Raw genomic sequence first — 18846 nt, 5'->3', positions numbered from 1 at the left:
CCTTCATCTCTGAGGATTTTTCTCCTGCCTCTTTTTATTAATCGTCATACAAGTCCCAATGATACTAGAAACCGAACCAATCCAATCTAAGATGTAGGCATACAGACACTATCAATTAAATTGAGAGCTCGGTGTGTTTTGCTGAACCAACTACTACAATTCAACAGTTAAGGTTGATTGTACATTTACAGGGGTCGGTATTGAACATTGCTACGGGAAAGGGAAAAAACAAAACTAACTAACAAGTAACAGCCTTCTGTCTTATCGAGCAGTTACACCCAAATCAAATTATTTTTGCCTCAGACTCCTGCACTGGAGCATATGCCTATTCAGTCTTACACTACAAGAAGCGAGTGTAAATTGGCTAAAGATGAGCGATGTAGACTAGAAATCAAACTCAGAGATCATCTGGAGGCAACACAAGTTATATAGCTTCAGATAGTGTGTAATGAGCTATATTAACTGTGGTGAGAAGAAATCCAAATTATCAACATGAACTGAAGGATATTTTGAGAATCACTCTTGAAAGTATCCATTCATCGGTAATATAAGTTTTCAATCAAAACTATTCACAAAGGTTAGACCCAAATGACGAGGAAGGTACGATTTTAATTTCATATCCTGAGCCATAACAATGCAATTACTTAATTTTTTTTAAAGATAAAAGAAACAAAATCATGGGAAAGCTGGAATAAATTAAGAATAGATCAATACAAGTTCTACATGTTCCACTAAATGAAAGGGTTCTTTCACGTTGTCTTAAACAGACAATCTTAATACATGATTTCCAACCTTATTGGTTCTCAGATTAGGATCATCTCCTCCATTTTAAGAATCAAGGAATCAAGAGGACCAAATTATGAAACAGGATCAAAGAGTCCGCCTGACAAATATATTAATGAATAACCTTGTCGTTTTGAATACTGGAATTAGTAACGGCCATACTGAGTTGAATTGTTCTCAGGAGGTGGTGTAGTTGTTCTGGGCCTTGCATATTCAGCAAATATAACCCAACCATCCAGAAACTACACAAACAAAAACAAAAAGTTACAGTTTCGACATAGACAAGTAAAAATGAAAAAAGTTATATGTTTTTTAATATATTCAGTATTATGATACATAAATTTCCAATTCCTATATGCTTTCTGCATTTGTGTGGGGCTGACAATGTAAAAGGGCTAGCTTTGTGAGGATACTCATGTAGAGGTGTACAACTTAGAAACTCTTGGACAACAGAACATTTGGTTTGGCGGAAGAGGGAATGCACAAACAACCTACTTGTTGAGAAGGGTTCACCATGATCATGTTTATAATTTTGAGATTATCTAACCACGGACTTCCACAGAGAAATTATATAGATGTCCACCAGGGGCTATTACTAGTCTGTCATATTCAATTGCAGATTAAGTCCCACAACCCAGAGTAAGACTACAGAAAAGAGATATTTAAGATGATATAGAAGAAGGGTGCAGTCCTGTATATATATATGTATCACAATTTTTTTTTTGTTTATGTGGATAGAAACAAGAAAACTTAACTATTAGTTCGACTTTTTGGTTGAAGGGTTGATTTCTTGGCTATAGTGAGAGGATTAACATTTCAAATAGATGTTACAAAACAATTGAATCTCGTGAGTCACTGCTTCAGCGGTTCCTGGAAACAGTAGGGTTTTCTTAGCCATGCTGGTATTTATGTTTATCTTAGATTCTCATCCCATGAGCATGTATTTTCCATCAAACAAGGAACAGAAAAAAAGATATATTTTTCAAAAGGAGCTAATAATGATGGTGTTTTCAGTTTCATTTATTTTCATTTTTTTTTTTTTTGAGAAAAATAATCAGTAAGTTCCGTCTTCTCTTAGGGACGTGAGCTTATGCTTTTCACTAAGAAAGAGTTTCATTCACTATTTTAACTGTTTCAGCATTTACATGCCAATATGTGCCCAATGATCACCCTAATAGTAAAACAGACCCCTTTTAGTTGGGTGGAGGAGGCGACATCAAAATTACTAAAATCTAATTTGGCTTTTTCAAAACTATTTTTTAAGAGAATCTATTTTAGCTTAATGTATAAAGTCGAACAAACTTTAACAGTATCGAGAATACTGCCAACTGACCTGTCCATCCATGCCTTGTTTGCCTTTGGCAGCATCTTCTAAGGTTGAATACCTTACAAAACCAAATCCCTTGGAGAATCCTGATACCCGATCAGTCACCACTCGAGCTGTATACAATAGAGAATAATTAGATTATGTTCTAAGAATTTAAATATTAAAAAAAAAAAAAAAAAAGCCAACAATTTCACAGAAGAACACCTTGAACTACTTCACCAAATGCAGAAAAGGCTTTATGTAGTCCTTCTGAGGTAGTACGCTTGTTAAGCCCTGCAAACAAACAGATATTTAATCCAATACAAATCAAAGTACATCAAAGGGAACTCAAGTGTGATAAAATCTAGACTAGTGAAGTACTCACAAACACCACATATGGAGAGAAATGGCTGTAAGATCATATATGTACAAGATAATCCATAAAACACCACATGATCTCAGTTTTATTAAAACAAAAACAGATCACGCCCTTCCATCACTTAATAACAAAAAGAAACAGAAACAATCAGTCATTTGGATGAAACGATTTCAGACAAGAATTAGCATTTGAGAACAAGGATAAATTTGTTAAGAAGGACTAAATGACATTGCATAGAATGTATTTATTATGACTAGAGGCAGTATATGCAATGGATTTGTAACAATCATACAGAAGGACACATTTGAAATTCTATTGTCTCCTTCTAGTTTGATTCTTGACATAAATGGACTGTAATAGGCTAATCAAGCATTTATATATTAACAAAACAGCAAGAGTTGGAATCGGTCTTTTTAAAATCGACCTAACATGGTTAGGACATAACAAATGAAATACATCTGCCGGACTGCCATTGCTCTGTAAAGACCATTAAAAGGAAAGTGATCTTAATTTCATTTCATCAAGATCACCTATGTACTGTTGGCAGCGAGAAAAACAACGTAGGGTGTATTACATAATCATGGGTTCCTGGAATCCTCTTCCACAGCCACTATTTTTCAGTCACTTAAAAACGGTAGTATTGACCAATTTTTTTTCTTCCACAAATGAAAGAGAGATACTTGGAGCTAATGTCAAATGTCAGAGAAAGAGAACACTAGAAATTGATGTTACAATATATACAAAATCAATTGATGTTTCGAAAAACCCATCACTGATGGGTGTTCAAGTTCTATGATGGGTTTTCAAGTTCTAGGTCGCCAAAGTAATAACACATACATATAAATAGTTATCTGTTCTCATTTTCGTCACCAGAGACATTCCTAAAGTCCAGAAACATTGAATAAACCAACACACAAAGGTACGAGCTTTTCCCAATTTTACAGAGGAACAGACCAAAACGGCGATAACCCAATACGAAAGAGAGGTAAATTAGAAGAAAGTCAGGGGCAGAAAGGGGAAAGAGTACCGGAGACGAAGAGGTTGGTGCTTGGTTCGGCCTCTACTCGAGGATTAGGCGGCGGAGAGTTCATCGGAGGAACGAAGCCAGTCGAGAACAGCCGTCTCAAGCCGCGAGTGGGCCCCGCCGCTGCCGCCGCCGCCGCTCTCATAGTCAAAGCCATTGCTATTCGGTTCCCAAAGGGTTTATGCTAAAACCCTTCTTTCCCTGGTCCTTCTAGAGAGAGCGAGAGAGAGAGAGAGAGAAATTCACCAAATGGGCCTCTAAATTGTTGAAATGCTTGTTAAATTACATAAATACCCCTAAAAAGAAGGTGGAAATGCAAATGGTTGTGGGCATTTTAGACATAGGGAAATGAAGTTGGTCTTCGGCTTGGACAACTTGGGCTTTTTCCATACCCAGGATCAAAACTTCCGTATACACCCCAAAAGAGAGCAATAGACAAAATAAAACATGTCTTTGTTTCGTGTTTTTTTTTTTGGAAATGGAATCTAGTAAGAACTTGAGCCTAAGAGTTATTCGAACATGGTGGATACGGGCCGAGAAGAGTTATTCGGTCCGTGGAAACCGTGGAGAGCCGAGGGGGAGACCATCCTCCATGTCACCAGTGGAATGAGGCCCAATCAAACCTGACATATGAAGGTTTGCCCAACATTTTTGAAGGTACAAGATCTTCCTCCGTTTTATTGAAAAACTATTACCAAAGCCTTGCAACTCCTTTCGATATTTTTAATGCACCATTCTCGTTCGAACTTGAGCTTTTTTGTTTTTTTTTTGTTTATGACAGAAAAAAGTTTACAGAACAAAACCACGAGAGACACCCCCTTCCACTTGATCTAGATGGAATGCTGGAGACACAGAAATGGGAATACAAGAAAACCAAACCTTAGGATGTACATGATTATATGCCAAAAAGGCTAGATGATCTGCAACAAAGTTCGCTTCTCGGTAAATATGCCTAAAGATAATAGACTGAAAAGTTGAGGCCAGCATTTTGATGTCTCTGACCAACACTTGAATTCTCCAAGGAACAGCAGCGTTTCCAGAAAGACAATCTATCAACAACTTGGAATCACCTTCAACATATAACTTTCAATAAATTATGCAGCTGAGCTGTGTGTGAGCCTTCATGAAGAGCTATAGCCTCTGCAACCAAAGCATTAGCTGATCTAGGGATGGCAATGGGGCGGGTTGGGGATGGGGATCACAATACCATCCCCATCCCCGGGGTCATTATCTACCCCCATCCCCGCCCCAATCCCCAATAAAAATATATTGGGGATTCCCCGTCCCCATCCCCACTGGGGACTAAGCCTCCAAACCCGCCCCAAATCCCCAATAAGAATTTAATAAATAAAATGATTTTATCTCATATTGCCTTTTTTAAAATCAAAATCTACAACAAATAAATTTAAAATATGATAAAATTCATAAATCATAATTCAGTGAGTGCAAAAGTCAAAACACCATTAAAGTAAAAGTGTAGCCATTAAAATAAAGTAGTAAATGTATATATTTGTGATTTATATTATAAAAAATAAATTAATATATATATATATATATATAAGTTAAATATATGCATATATTATTGGGGCGGGTTTGGGGATGGGGATCACAATACCATCCCCGCCCCATCCCCAATCTTAGATAGCGGGGATTGGGGATCCCCATCCCCATTCCCCATTTGTCCCCGAAAATACCCCCCATTAGGGGCGGGTATCCAATGGAGCTCCGCCCCGCGGGGGATTTTTGCCATCCCTAAGCTGATCCAATATTTCTACAAGCTGCTACAAACGGATTCCCTTGAGAGTCCCTAATAATAAAACCTATAGAGGCTTGATTATTTTTAACCGAAATGGGACATTTTTAGTTGTTTCTTTTGTTATATTCCTCATTAGGTGTATGACATATCAATCTTATTTCTTTACTCGGTCAAGTTCCTGCTCAGTTGTACTCAAACGTCATTGGATTTAAATCCAAATGCAGAGAATAAAGAGAAAAATAAATAAATTCTAATTATAATATTATTCTCCACCCTGTCATCTATATTCAATGGAAGTATTGAGCAAAAAATAATTAACTGAATAACAAGTCTCTATCACATATATAAAGGCATGCTCACCTAAGAGACAGTTTTTAAGGGACTGTGAGGGACAAGTGAATCTGACTGCTGAAAATAAATGCACAGTTTTAAGTTGTTATAATTTCTGCTTTTATATTTAATACATGTGGTTGAGATGTATTTGTCTCTCACAGTCCTTTAAAACTGTCTCTTAGGTGAGCAAATCTGCACATATATAATGTGTGTAAAAGATTCATCTTTATGTAGAATTGTATTTGCATAAGATAAGTAGAATCTATTCTAAAAAAAAGGACAAGTAGAATAAAATAACACTGAACAGAGAATTAACTGAATAACAGGACTCTATAACAGCGAAAATGTGATCGAAAAGTAAATCTCACAAAAAAGTCATTAACTAGTCCTCATTTTAGTGGTCTTCATTAGAAGAGCTCCCTTATATATAATGTTTGTTAAAGATCTTTATTTAGAATTGTGTTTGCATAAAACAAGTAGAATCTATTCTAAAAAAAGAAACAAGTAGAACCAAAAAGCTTGATTTTTGTTGTATAAATCTGTCATGTCTCCCGGTTTGATGGATAAGTCCGTATGTTCCACGCAATTGCACGCCAAGTTCTCTATCCCTTTACTCTAGAAATCCATGTTGTATAATATCTAGGTCTAGAATACCATTTTTCTTTCTTTCTTTCTTGTACAATATCTAGGAAAAGGCAACGTTTCTCAACTAATCATCATTGTAATAAGACGACAACGTTTGTGATGTATGCAGATAGGAGCGGCTAACAATACCTAGTCCTATAAACAAAAGAAAGGGCGGCAATGGAGGTGGTATATATTAGTCCTCTTCTCACCAACCCAGAACTGAGGTTGCAGTGGATGGTACGTACCATTGCTCAAGTTTTAAGACTTTAAGTTTACCCGTCATTTGGACTCTTGCTTGATGCTTACCATTCCTCTCAATCACACCTCTTCTTCCACCCTCGAGAAAAATTTGGGCTAGTCAATTGTTCCATGTGACAATGTTGAGCGACAGAACAATTCAATTGAATTTTTTATTTTTTTATACGTATTAACTTAAAAGTTTTTATTTGTTCGGCACTCGACCCCTTACTGGCGTGTCAAGTGTATATATCAACCAAGTTAAATAAGGAAAAAGAAAGAAAATATCTATTCCTTCAAATAGAAAATATCACACATGTCACCTTCTTCCTACGCGGCTGCTTTTGCCCATTTCTTCTTCCATATATTCTTCACTTTACAGTCAAGGCAGCTTAACGCCCTCTATAAATTTAGAATCCCCGGAAAGCAATCCTTTTATTCTTCAATGACGCTGGAAACTCACCTGGAACACCAGAAGAATTTCCAGCTCGGAAACTGAAGACTACTTCATCATGAGACTATGCATCGTCCTGTTTCTGATGACCAGACTCTTTACAAACTCTCAATCTCTTAGCAGGGCTGATTTCCCACAAGGGTTTGTTTTCGGAACAGCTTCTTCGGCATACCAGGTACTTCTGTGTTTTTGTTTTAACAACATTTAGGAGCTGGCCTGCATATTAAGAGCAGTTTTACAGTTATGAGGTTTGTATTTGGTAGTTCGAGGGAGCTGTAAATGAAGGAAACAAGGGAGAAAGTGTATGGGATACTTTCACAAAAAAACCAGGTAGAATTCATATTCACTAGCAGGTTTAATTGAAGCACAAAAATTCACAGAATTCATCACCTGAGAAGCAGATTTGCAATTGCCTAATTTCCTTCTTTAATATGCTTAACAGGAAAGATTTTAGATTTCAGCAATGCAGACACAGCGGTAGATCAATATCACAGATTTCAGGTGAAGTGAATAGGACGTTTGTTGACTCAGTATTTTCATTTTGAAGAGTTTTAAGCTAACAAGCAACCTCATTACTTCCAACTCACTTTGTTTACATTTCATCCAAGGTTTTTCTAGTTTAGACAAAGAGTTATCTTACCGAATGAGCACAAAACCTGTCACATTCAATGGTAGAAGGGTAATTTCTTGAACATTATATTGAGGAATCTTGCAAAAATAATGAAACTAGCATAAAATTCAAAAGTAAGAATATTCAGATTATGATGATCGATGACAATGATGCATTATCTTCCTTGTTGGCAAAACAAAATAAATTATTAGCCATATAGCGATTAAGCATTCAAAATTTACAGGGTGATGTAGACTTGATGAAGGATATGGGAGTAAATGCATACAGATTCTCAATATCGTGGCCAAGAATTTTTCCAAGTAAGATGTGATTTTGTTCAGATTATCTTCTTCGCTACTAGTTGTCCTGTAGCTACTAAGTGCTTTCGAAACTATCCCTAAACAGATGGAACAGGAGCACCCAACTCAGAAGGAATAAGCTACTACAACAGCCTTATAGATTCTTTGCTTGCAAAAGGTTACCATGAATAAGACCTTTTATTAGGAATATAATTCTTTTTTGAAGTACATTCATTATTGAAAGGTCAAACAATTCTTTCCAATCAGGGATCCAGCCTTTGGTGACTCTATATCATTGGGATCTTCCGCAGATGCTTGAAGACAGATATGAAGGATGGTTGAGCACACAGATAGTGTGAGTGTTTTATAATACCGTACATGCAGAACATGTTATAAGAGTACTGATTTAACTAAGCATTATATATACCTCAATCACTCGCAGAAAAGACTTTGAACAATATGCCTTCACCTGCTTCCAAGCGTTTGGAGACAGAGTTAAGCACTGGATCACCATCAACGAGCCTCATGGTTATGCACTCCAAAGTTATGACTTGGGAATACAAGCTCCCGGGCGATGTTCTATTCTTGGTCACTTGTTTTGTAAGAAAGGAAATTCATCCGTTGAACCATACATTGTTGCTCACAACATCCTCCTGTCTCATGCTGCAACTTATCATATGTACCAGAAATTTTTCAAGGTACCCTGACTTGTATATGTAATACCTCCAAAATCTTTTAGTAATCATTCTTTGTTTTTACTTTTTATCTTCTGTTGGGACACCTAGGAGAAACAAGTAGGTCAGGTTGGAATTGCACTGGATGCAAAATGGCATGAACCTCTATCGGAAAGTGATGAGGACATAGATGCAGCACATAGAGCGAATGAATTCACATTGGGATGGTAACTTCTTTGTAAATATGTTATTTATTCCTACCATTTAGGAGTAGTAAGGAAAATTGTGTATAAACAGAAGTTACAGTACATATATAACACGGAAAAAGTGAATCAGGTTCCTTGATCCACTATTTTTTGGCGACTATCCTCTCTCAATGAAGAAGCTTGTGGGTAAGCGATTACCTGAGATTTCGCAGGAAGTATCAAAATTCTTGGTGGGATCTGTGGACTTTATCGGCATAAACCACTACACCACATTATATGCTCGGAATGACAGGACACGGATTCGAAAATTTATATTGCAGGATGCTACATCTGATGCTGCAGTCATTACAACACGTAAGATACCACAGAACAATCTTCTGCCACTTGGTAGTGTTTGGCTGCTGGAATGAACATAGGAGTGGGATGGAAAGATATCCAAATAAGAATGAATAGGGAAACAATTAAAGGTGACTGTAGTGAAAATTGGTCAGATGTGCAATTGGTATCGTCCATTCCAAACAAGAAAGTGAGCATTTAATAAGAATGCTTATTCCATTCCAAGGTTCATTCTAGTGAACTAAGCACTACCTAAAAGGCTTAAAGTACAAGTTATAGAACCAAAAAGAATTCGGGATTTCAACTGATAACTGTTATACCTGATTTTGATTGTAGAATACAAAGGAGGAGTGGCGATTGGAGAAAAAGTACGTCTCAACCACTTGATATAGCCCTGAATAAACCTTGGTTTAATTTTTAAGAGAGCTCATCACTTCTTCCTCCTCCAGGCAGCTTCTCGCTGGTTACGCATAGTCCCATGGGGCATCCGAAAGTTGGCAAGATACATCAAAGATAAGTACGGGAACCCCCCAGTGATGATAACAGAAAATGGTGAGTAGGTTCAGGTTCAAGTTTCATCCATCAAACTTTCTTGAAATAACAAACACTTTCAATTGTGAAATCAGGTATGGATGATCCAAATAAACCTTTCATATCTATGGAGAAGGCTTTAAATGATGAGAAGAGGATACGATTTCACAGGGACTATCTCTCAAACCTATCAGCTGCTATAAGGTAATAATGGAAAGTTTGAAATCCTATGTTTCCTGATTTAACATTGTAAATGCTACTTGACAGAAAACTGAATCAATACAGGGAAGACAAATGTGATGTTCGTGGTTATTTTGTGTGGTCATTACTTGACAACTGGGAATGGAACATGGGCTACACTGTCAGATTTGGGCTCTACTATGTCGATTACAAGAAGAACCTTACGAGGATTCCTAAATCTTCTGTTCAATGGTTTACAAGATTTCTCCAAGTTAACAATCATCAGAGTTTTGTGCAGACACAGCATATGTAAAATGGATTGATTATTTGATTATTTCAAATCAAAAGTGAACAAAAAAAAAAAAAAAAAATTCAATGGAGCTCTAGAAATTCCAATCCTTTCATCTCTGTATTCCCCATTATCAAACTAAAATCATTCTAACAAAGAAAAAAGGGGGAAAAAAATATAAAGTGATGCAGAACCAAACACTAAAGCACATGTAAAATGCATGGATTATTTCAAACGAAAAGTTAACAAAGGGAAAATTAGCTCAAGAAAGTTCAATCCTTCTCATCTCTGTATTCTTCATTACCAAACTAAAAATCATTTAAGTAAAAAGAAAAAGAAGCAACATAAGAATGATGCAGAACCAAACACACAGACGAATACCAAAAACATCTTTGAACCCGACGTGAATCGAACACGCAACCTTCTGATCTGGAGTCAGACGCGCTACCATTGCGCCACGGATCCAATTTAGGAATGTTCTTATCTAATTAGAAATATAACTAGATCGAACACAAACATGTCTTATACAGAGACCTATAAATCTGCACTTCTAACAGGTGGGTTATAAATCGAAAAGTGTAGCCCATGAAGTGCAATACTCATTCAGCCGAAGATTACTTTGGAATGATGTCAAATCTGTTGTGCATAATATGAAAACTGGACCAAGATTACAGAATATATTGCAGCAAGCCAAATCACATCGGTGAAAGGCTGCAAACTAAAGAGCGTGGTGATTAAGGTCCTACCCGGGAGTTTGCCACAGCGGCGGAAGACGTCTCGTGAAGGAAGACAAAGATTCAGGCCCCCGGAATATCTGAACTGAATAGGTTGGTACTGTTGTCTCTGTCTTTTGATCAAAGAAACAGTCGACATGCTACTTTTAGATTTCCATTTTTTTTCTTCTTCTTTTTTACTTGGCATTAATAAACAAAATACACCCATCAATTAGGTCCACACATTCCAGCAAGCACAAAATCGATGCACTACTCAAACCCAAAGCCCCTTTAAGCCTTTGTCTCTCTCTCAATAAAACCACAATCAATATTTGTTTCTTTGCTTTTCGATAGCAAAGCTCTGATTTTGAGCCGCATTCGATTCTCTCCTGCAGAACCCAAATTGTGTAAGACTGCCATTTTGATCCTTGGCCATGAAACGAGGCTACTCGGAATCGTCCTCCACCTCTGTTGGGCCTCCTCAATCGAGGTTCAAAGCCAACCCAGAAGGTAATATTTACATACCATTTTGCTCTTTGGCTGGGATTTGTAGTTTCATGTGGTAAAGTTTTGATCTTTTTGGTTAGTTTGAGGGGTTTTGGATCTGGGTCTTGTAGTTTTGTGGTCTGCTCTTTGTTGGGTTGCTGGGAAAGTGAGGGAAAGGGAGAAAGATGAAAGCTTTCAAGTGTTTTTTGGTTCATGTTTTCGATTAGTATTTTATAGGTGTAGCATTATTATGCTGATCAATTCGAGCTGGGTTCTTAGTTTGGTACCTTGCATTGCTGCTTGCTTAATTGTCCAATTGGTATTCTTTATTGTTACCCCTTTTCTGAATCAACTACAGTGTCTTATTTACTAGAACAAAGCAAAAGAAAAAGGATATGTTAATAGACAAATGATGAAGAATCTGAATTTGAAAGCTTCATTTGTATTTCCTACAACGCATGCAATATGGTGAATGCAAGCATTTTGTTAGGATTTTGTCTTAATCAGTGTCATACATTGTGCTCTCAGAGGATTCAAATTTTTTGGAGGATGAAAGTACAAAGATATTTGCACGTAAAGTGGCCGATCATTATAGTGCAAGGACAAATCAAACTCTGGAAGAACGAGAAGCTAGTCCGATCATCCATTTAAAAAAGCTCAACAACTGGGTTGGTCTTTTAATCCTCTGTGTACTTGAACGGTATGGTCACACTATATACTTTTGTTGTTGATCTGGTTCCTTCTCTTATCGAGCAGATTAAGAGTGTCTTAATTCAACTCTATGCTCGCCGAGGAGATGCTGTTCTTGATCTTGCATGCGGCAAGGTATTGGTTGTCCAGTTATCTTCCCATCCCCTTTTGTTTTGCTACATAATTTCTAATATCTTATTTCGGTAGGGAGGTGATCTCATCAAATGGGACAAGGCCAAAATTGGGTACTATGTTGGCATTGACATTGCTGAAGGCTCTGTAAGTGCTATCTTATTATAATTTACTCATTGGTTGATATTCTTTTTATAGATAATGTTTGCAGTGACAGAATCATTTTTCATTGCCCATCTGTGCTCTTCATCATAGTTTGTCTTTTTGTTGGAGTCCAGAATTTGATTCTAGAATCATTTTTCATTGTTTTGTCACGGCGTTGCTGGCCTTTTTCTCAGAAGGTGTATATTTGTATTAATACTTGTAGATTTCTAGTTGGCACAAGTTATAGCTATTATGAAGTGTCTTGTATTCAGTTCTCTAGTTTGTGTCCTTGGTCAATGTTGTAAAGTGCTTATTAGTTTCTGGTTTGGTGCGGCTTGAAAGTCTTTTTCTTGTGAAATAAGGAATGGGGTTGGGAGAACTATAACTTGCAGAAAATCCTAGTCATTAGGATGATATTCAAATGATTTCTGGAGTCCTGAGTTGAGAAGTTTAGAGAGGTGTTAACAGATCCTTATTGTTTAATATTAGAATTTGATCTTCCCCCCATGGAGGGTATATTTTCTGAACTTTGCTAATTCTGTTTGCTTGTTTGTTATTCATTTGTTTTCATTTTTGTCTTTTATTTTAGAGAAGAAGGAAAAAAAAAAAACTTCTGGACAATCTCATAATGTGGCGATTCATCGCAAACCTCTTTGTAGCAGTAAATGATTTTAATTATTCTCAGTACCACCCTTCCCAATTTCTTGTTTCCAAGTATGGCATTTTGATTTCCTGAGGACAAACCAACAAAGTAATTACACCTCGGCGCTCAAGTCCTCATCAAGACATGCTGAAGCCTTTTTTTTTCTCTTTAAATTCTTTTATTTTTAAATGTGTGTCATTAACGATCTTATTATCATCTCTTAAACTGTTTTCAGATAGAAGATTGTCGTACCCGTTACAATGGTGATGCTGATCATCATCAACGCCGTAAAAAGTTTACATTTCCTGCACGCCTTATCTGTGGAGACTGCTATGAGGTAACGGCTGCTAGCTAAACTATTATTTTTCACCTAGTGAGCTTGCCTGTGCTTCACTTAGTCAACTATCAGCTATTAAGCAACGTGTGTGGACATGAATCCTAAAAGTAGTTCTTTGCCCTATAAATATTAATGTCGTGTTCATGTTTTCAGGTTCGACTGGATAAAGCCCTAGCAGATGATGCACCCTTTGATATTTGTAGTTGCCAGGTAATCCTTCATGCAACTATAGGATACATTTAAATTGTAACTAATTAAAATAGGAAGTGAGGATAGCCTTTGAAACCGAATCATCATAAGCCAAATCATATTTTATCTTGCAGTTTGCCTTGCATTATTCCTGGTCCACTGAAGCACGAGCACGGAGAGCCTTGGCTAACGTTTCAGCCTTACTTCGCCCAGGTGGAACTTTCATTGGAACAATGCCAGACGCTAATGTGATTATCAAAAAGCTGAGAGAAGGTTATTTTACACCTTAGAGCTTCTGTTTTAGAGTGATGCTAAAGAAATGTTGAATCCATAGAAAAAAAAATCATGCTCTTTGTCAAGTAAATCCTCACATAAGCTGATAAGAAGTTTGATTGTTTTTGGCTTCAGTGGAAAGAGGAGTTCATTAGGATATGGGTGAAAGGAGCCTTAAATGGAAGTTGTAGAGTATGGGATCTTTGTTGGCATGATAATCCCCTTTTGGGAGATGTTATAGTACTCGTGAATGAAACCAGTGGAGTTATACACAACTTCCCTGATTCTGTCTAGAAAGATCAAGGCCTTAATCAACCTTAACACTTTTGTCAGTGTTGGGCTCCACTAAATGGTAGCCCCTCAGTGAGGATCCTTCCTTGTTGAGTACTCAGTTTTATGCCAACCACATGATGGAGGGATTGTTCCCATTTTCTAGCCTGGGTATGTGAAGTGGTTTTAGGGGATTTCTGAGTATAAAATGAATAAATAACTAGCATCGCTTTAGACCACTTCGCAATGAGCAATGTTCTCTGCTTCTTTCCACTGTACGGTTCTTTAGAAAGAAATGCATGTGAGTTCTGGATTTGAAATGGAAAACTCTTGAAGTTGGACGCCAGACATTTAGTTGAAAGGACAAGAGGGAGGGCAGGGAGGCACATGGAAAGACCTGGTTGTGACTGAATGATTGTTCTAACAAATCCTAAGATATTTTATCCGACTATTTTCTTTTCCTGTTATGTTCTGTATACTTCTGTTTAGTTATGTTTTACAGGCAAAATAGTATGTATGATCACCTGATGAAGCTCATGAGAGTAATTTCTCCCTTGTATTTGTGCCGAACATTTTTGAGTATCATACAAAATAATTTGTACATTTTCTCCTTTTGGTCATTATTGATTGGTGATGCTATTTTGTTTTTGATTGTTCAGCTGAAGGCTTATTCTTTGGAAATAGTGTCTACTGGATACGATTTGATGAAGAATTTTCTGAAAAGGTATCTAAACTAATGTTGCAATTATACGCTCTTTGATTTCCAATATTTAGTTCTTCTCCAAGCTGAGACATGATAGATTAAAATTTTGTTTTCCTTCTAATTTGACGGAAATATAATGTGTGGCTCAGAAATTTAAGTCTTCAAGCCCCTTTGGTATCAAGTACAAGTTTCATCTGGAGGTATCTAACTTGTTTCTTTACATTCCCTTTTGCTAATATTGGTTGTACCTAAAATGTTATTCTAGATCATTATGTTTGAATTCTTTGCTTTGCAGGATGCTGTTGATTGCCCTGAATGGATCGTCCCCTTTCATGTATTCAAATCATTGGTAGAAGAGGTATAACTTCTTTTGAAATGGTTTTGATGTTTCTCATAGGAAAATGACCGTTATGCTGCTCAACACTTAAATGAAGATTGAAGTGCATTCAGCTATTTTGACATGCTTTTTAACTCTCAATTTTAACGTTTCAAGTCAGTTATAGTTCAAATTTGATGTTGTCGATACTTTAGGTGTTGTGCTCTCTTAGTCTTTGAATATGCAGACAACTTAAAAATGTATTGACCTCTTGCAGTATGATATGGAGTTAATTTTTGTGAAGAACTCTCATGAATTTGTGCACGAGTATATGAAAAGACCAGAGTACGTAGAGTTAATGCGGAGGCTTGGTGCATTAGGTGACGGTAACCAAGATCAGAGTATGTTCTTTACTCGTACTTGTTTGGCCCTTAACATCTATCACTGACATGATATCTGAGATCAGTTTGGGTATTGATACATTTTTTGTTCTTGCTTTGTGATATCCAGGTACACTATCACAAGATGAATGGGAAGTAGCCTATTTGTACTTGTCATTTGTCTTGAGGAAGGTAAGTGCACATTGGTGCAAACAACCAATATAATTCTAATTTTTGTTGCTGTCACCATTCTTATATGCATGTAACAATGAACCTGTGTTATTTTCAGCGGGGCCAACCTGATCGGACTCAAACAAATAGTAGAAGAGATAAAGGGAAGATGCATATATCAAAAGAGGACGTATTGAACATTGAACATTAGTATATCGTACACCGATCATGTTTCAAAGTTCCATTTTCATAGCACAGAAGAACAATGCCTTTGCAGCACAAGAAACCCTGCTTGGCCAAATGGGAGAGGGAAGAGCTGACTGCTAGGCTGTTCTACTACTTGCTCCAAGAAATTTTGTAGATTTTGCTCCAATCCTAGATATGTATTAGACTACACTGAGCTCATGTCCAGTGGTTTCTCTCCAGTATTGGTCTATTGGATGAGGCTGTACCCATCTCCACAGACCAAAGAAAAAGATATTTGTAATTTACTCGCTAACTGTCGAGGAAGTTACAGTTATGGTACGTTGGTAACTGGAATGATATCAGCCTGGTTGTTGAGTGATTGATTCAACAATGAATAAAAATAGTTCCGAGTTATGGGTATTTGAACACTGACGCTCTTCATAGAAACTAAGAAAATGTACGACATGCAGCAAAAACATTTGTGAAAGTGTGGAGCACTGAAGTCTATTGAAATTACCAAGAAATCTACTGTTCTATTATATTGTGTTGAAAAATAGCAAATCTCGGGAAATTTCTTTCTTTGGCATCCACCAGCAAGGAAATTCTCCCCCGGTTGTATGGAAAATGAAGTTGACATTCCTACCAGCATATCAACTACGACCAAAAACAAACCAAAATCATGTAAATGATTAAATTCAACATTAGCAACTTCAAATTTTTGGAAATGCGTTTGAAATCAGTGAGGATGTAAGGACAGGTTCTGTTGAAAGTAGAAACACAAAATAAAGCAAAGCAGCATCTATGTAATTATCAAATTATGATTGCCCAAATTATGTCTGAGCAATAAACTGTACAGACATGTCATACACAGCCATTAGCAAAATCATCTCTAGAAGTAATTTTTTTTTTGGTATAGAATCATCTCTAGAAGTATTGCTAAAGGATAACAAGAAGGAAAATTTAATCTTATTTATTAAACACTCATGCAGCGAGAAACCATTTTGGATTGCAGTTTCTGATAATTTAGGCAGACCGATAAAGCTCTAGGCACGCTTCAGCAAAACCACCATTACAACCATAACTGCCAGTCCCATGAACCCAGATGCTATTAAAGTTTTGGTAGGCCCATTGTCATCTGCAGGGGGTTCAAAAATGTTTTGAATGTATGTCGACAAATTGCTGACAATGGTATTGACAGTAAGCTTGACTTTATCCACAAAACCATTGAACAGACGTTCCAGGTCAAAAGATTGGCTTGAATCATGTTCCTCTACGATCTCCGATACGGGATTGAAAACCTCTGAATCTGAAGCAGATTCATACCGAGCATAATTTATGTTTTGTTGAGACTCCATGAATTGTTTGACCGCAGAATTTTCCATCATAGCATTCCAGATATTTGGGTCACTTGCAATCGAAGCAACAACATTCTGGGAATAAAACCAAGCAATTAATAATTCCCCTAATAAATTCTATAGTCAGTCAGTCAGTCACATTATTTTTGTAGCTAGAGCTGAAACACTGAGAATCTGAGATACACGTCAAATTGGGAGGTGGAGTTTCAGTCATTACCTGAGCCTCAGTACTTCGACTCAGCAATTCAAATGCCTGGTAAGCATGTTGTGGCACTGAAGTCCTAGTAATAAGAAGGGACTCTGCCTCAGGGTTTGAAAGCTGAGACAGCCCCGACACCTTATCAGCAGCAGTCAGTTCCCCAAGCTCAGTAATTGTGGGTGAAGATAGGTATGCCCTGAAAGTTAACGATTGATAGAATTAGCTTAAAAATATAAACAATACACCAACAATTAGTCAAAATACAAATTAGATCAACCGGTAATGACAGCAAAATCTTTAGAGAGTAAAAATTTGGTGCCTAGGTACATGTTAGAACAACCCCATTATTTCCCCTGATAGATCGAGTTTCCAGACTCGAGCAAAAAACAAAGAAAAAAAAAAAAACACTGAAGTAGTTCCACTACGGAGCAAATATTCAAAGTTTGAAACTTTTCTAATAACATAGGATTTGCATTAACAAACCCTATTTGATCTTCAATTTTTTCATCATCCAACTATTCAACAAACTAGGATAGAATCATTTTGCTATCCAGATCAAAACTCACAAAAATAATATACCAATTACCAAGTGATTCTGATCAACCAAATGATGCTAATCAAAGTCAAGCAACAAAACACACCATCAAAATTAGCAAAAAAAAAAAAATGCAGATTCCCGTGCGCAATTCTAAAGAACCAAAAAAAGAAGAAAGTAAAGTTCTTTTCTTAATGGGGAGGAGCAATATACTTATCCAGAGCATCTTTCAACTCGTCGGTGGCCTCTTTGGCCTCCTGGAAGCTCGGCGCGGCGCCGAACACAACCCTCGGCATCGGCTCGCCGGCCGACATCACCAACTCCCCCTCGCCGACCACTTGCCAGTCCTCCGCCGTCGTCGCCTCCAGCAACGGCTTCTCGATCGCCGACCTATCACCCCCCTTGCCGCTCTGCGCCGATATCCCCGCCGCGACGGGGATCGAGGCCGTCCGCACCGACTTCCCGGGCGACGGAACCGCCGGCGAGCCGCGCAGCCCGCCGTGCATGACGCTGCCGATGCCGGCCACCTTCGCCGCCGTTCTCATCACGCCGCCTCCCATCGGAAAATCGAAAACCCTAGAGTAGAGGAGAGTCTGGTGTTTTTGGGGAGAGAAGGAAAAGGGGTGGCGGTATTTATTGTGGCCTGAAAAAGAGAAGAAGAGGCGTCATCGGCGAGGGAATTGGATTTGCTTTTAACGCGGGGCCGTGTCTCATCTTTGGTGATTCTCTTCGTGCTGCCACGTGGTGGATAAATTTGTTAAATTTTATTGTTTTGAACTTGTATTTACTATTTGCAGATCTTCCTTTTCCCCCCGCGGTACAATGTTTCTTCTGTTTTTTACTATTTCATTTCTTATTATGAGTTTGTGTAGATATCAACTTTTGGGGTTATCCAAGAAAATCATTATAGTGAGTTTATCTTTCCTAATTTTACTCTTGTTGTTATTTTTATGTTTTAAAAAAAACTAAATGATTCATTAGATCATGCGCACATGAGTGAAAAAAAGCTATTATGATATTATCTATACTCAAATATCTTCATACCATGGATTATAGTAAATTAATGTTTAATAAATGAGGGATATAAATGTAATTAACAA

The 18846-nt window shown here is 37.4% G+C and overlaps 4 protein-coding genes and 1 non-coding gene across 9 annotated transcripts; 2 read left to right on the top strand and 3 right to left on the bottom strand.

Moving 5' to 3' along the window:
* Positions 1-675: 675 nt before the first annotated feature.
* Positions 676-3732, bottom strand: LOC112202103 (organelle RRM domain-containing protein 2, mitochondrial). Its single transcript, XM_024343014.2, has 4 exons — positions 3496-3732; positions 2315-2383; positions 2117-2223; positions 676-1025 (listed from the first exon to the last, which is right to left on the bottom strand). The coding sequence occupies exons 1-4, from the start codon at positions 3647-3649 to the stop codon at positions 930-932; spliced, it is 426 nt and encodes a 141-aa protein (XP_024198782.1). The 5' UTR covers positions 3650-3732; the 3' UTR covers positions 676-929.
* Positions 3733-6756: 3024 nt separating this feature from the next.
* On the top strand, positions 6757-10137 carry LOC112166949 (putative beta-glucosidase 41). 4 transcript variants are annotated; one of them, XM_024303888.2, is made up of 13 exons: positions 6758-7074; positions 7163-7229; positions 7342-7400; positions 7754-7829; positions 7915-7986; positions 8076-8163; positions 8251-8506; positions 8594-8709; positions 8819-9042; positions 9361-9392; positions 9474-9576; positions 9651-9759; positions 9841-10134. In XM_024303888.2, the coding sequence occupies exons 1-13, from the start codon at positions 6958-6960 to the stop codon at positions 10046-10048; spliced, it is 1527 nt and encodes a 508-aa protein (XP_024159656.1). In that variant the 5' UTR covers positions 6758-6957; the 3' UTR covers positions 10049-10134. The 4 variants fall into 4 exon arrangements, with proteins under 4 accessions (XP_024159657.1, XP_024159656.1, XP_040375639.1 ...); XM_040519705.1 differs by having other exon boundaries at positions 7039-7074; positions 7141-7229; positions 7709-7829; positions 9841-10137; XM_040519704.1 differs by having other exon boundaries at positions 7043-7074; positions 7141-7229.
* A 280-nt stretch (positions 10138-10417) lies between these two features.
* On the bottom strand, positions 10418-10489 carry TRNAW-CCA. Its single transcript has one exon. It is a non-coding gene; the product is annotated as a tRNA-Trp (tRNA).
* Positions 10490-10583: 94 nt separating this feature from the next.
* On the top strand, positions 10584-16085 carry LOC112166950 (mRNA cap guanine-N7 methyltransferase 1). Its single transcript, XM_024303891.2, has 14 exons — positions 10584-10851; positions 11133-11247; positions 11752-11891; positions 11980-12048; positions 12121-12192; positions 13068-13169; positions 13323-13379; positions 13493-13631; positions 14561-14625; positions 14754-14804; positions 14900-14962; positions 15198-15321; positions 15431-15492; positions 15590-16085. The coding sequence occupies exons 2-14, from the start codon at positions 11172-11174 to the stop codon at positions 15680-15682; spliced, it is 1113 nt and encodes a 370-aa protein (XP_024159659.1). The 5' UTR covers positions 10584-10851; positions 11133-11171; the 3' UTR covers positions 15683-16085.
* A 355-nt stretch (positions 16086-16440) lies between these two features.
* Positions 16441-18421, bottom strand: LOC112166951. Of its 2 annotated transcripts, XR_002923503.2 has the most exons (4): positions 17960-18421; positions 17230-17407; positions 16580-17087; positions 16441-16544 (listed from the first exon to the last, which is right to left on the bottom strand). XR_002923503.2 is itself a non-coding variant. In XM_024303893.2 (3 exons), the coding sequence occupies exons 1-3, from the start codon at positions 18304-18306 to the stop codon at positions 16701-16703; spliced, it is 912 nt and encodes a 303-aa protein (XP_024159661.1). In that variant the 5' UTR covers positions 18307-18421; the 3' UTR covers positions 16441-16700. The 2 variants fall into 2 exon arrangements, 1 of the variants encoding a protein (XP_024159661.1); XM_024303893.2 differs by having other exon boundaries at positions 16441-17087.
* Positions 18422-18846: the final 425 nt, after the last annotated feature.

This window comes from Rosa chinensis, chromosome 5 (genome assembly GCF_002994745.2).
Source record: "Rosa chinensis cultivar Old Blush chromosome 5, RchiOBHm-V2, whole genome shotgun sequence".
Taxonomy (NCBI): domain Eukaryota; kingdom Viridiplantae; phylum Streptophyta; class Magnoliopsida; order Rosales; family Rosaceae; genus Rosa; species Rosa chinensis.
This window is presented reverse-complemented; position numbering and strand designations above follow the sequence as displayed.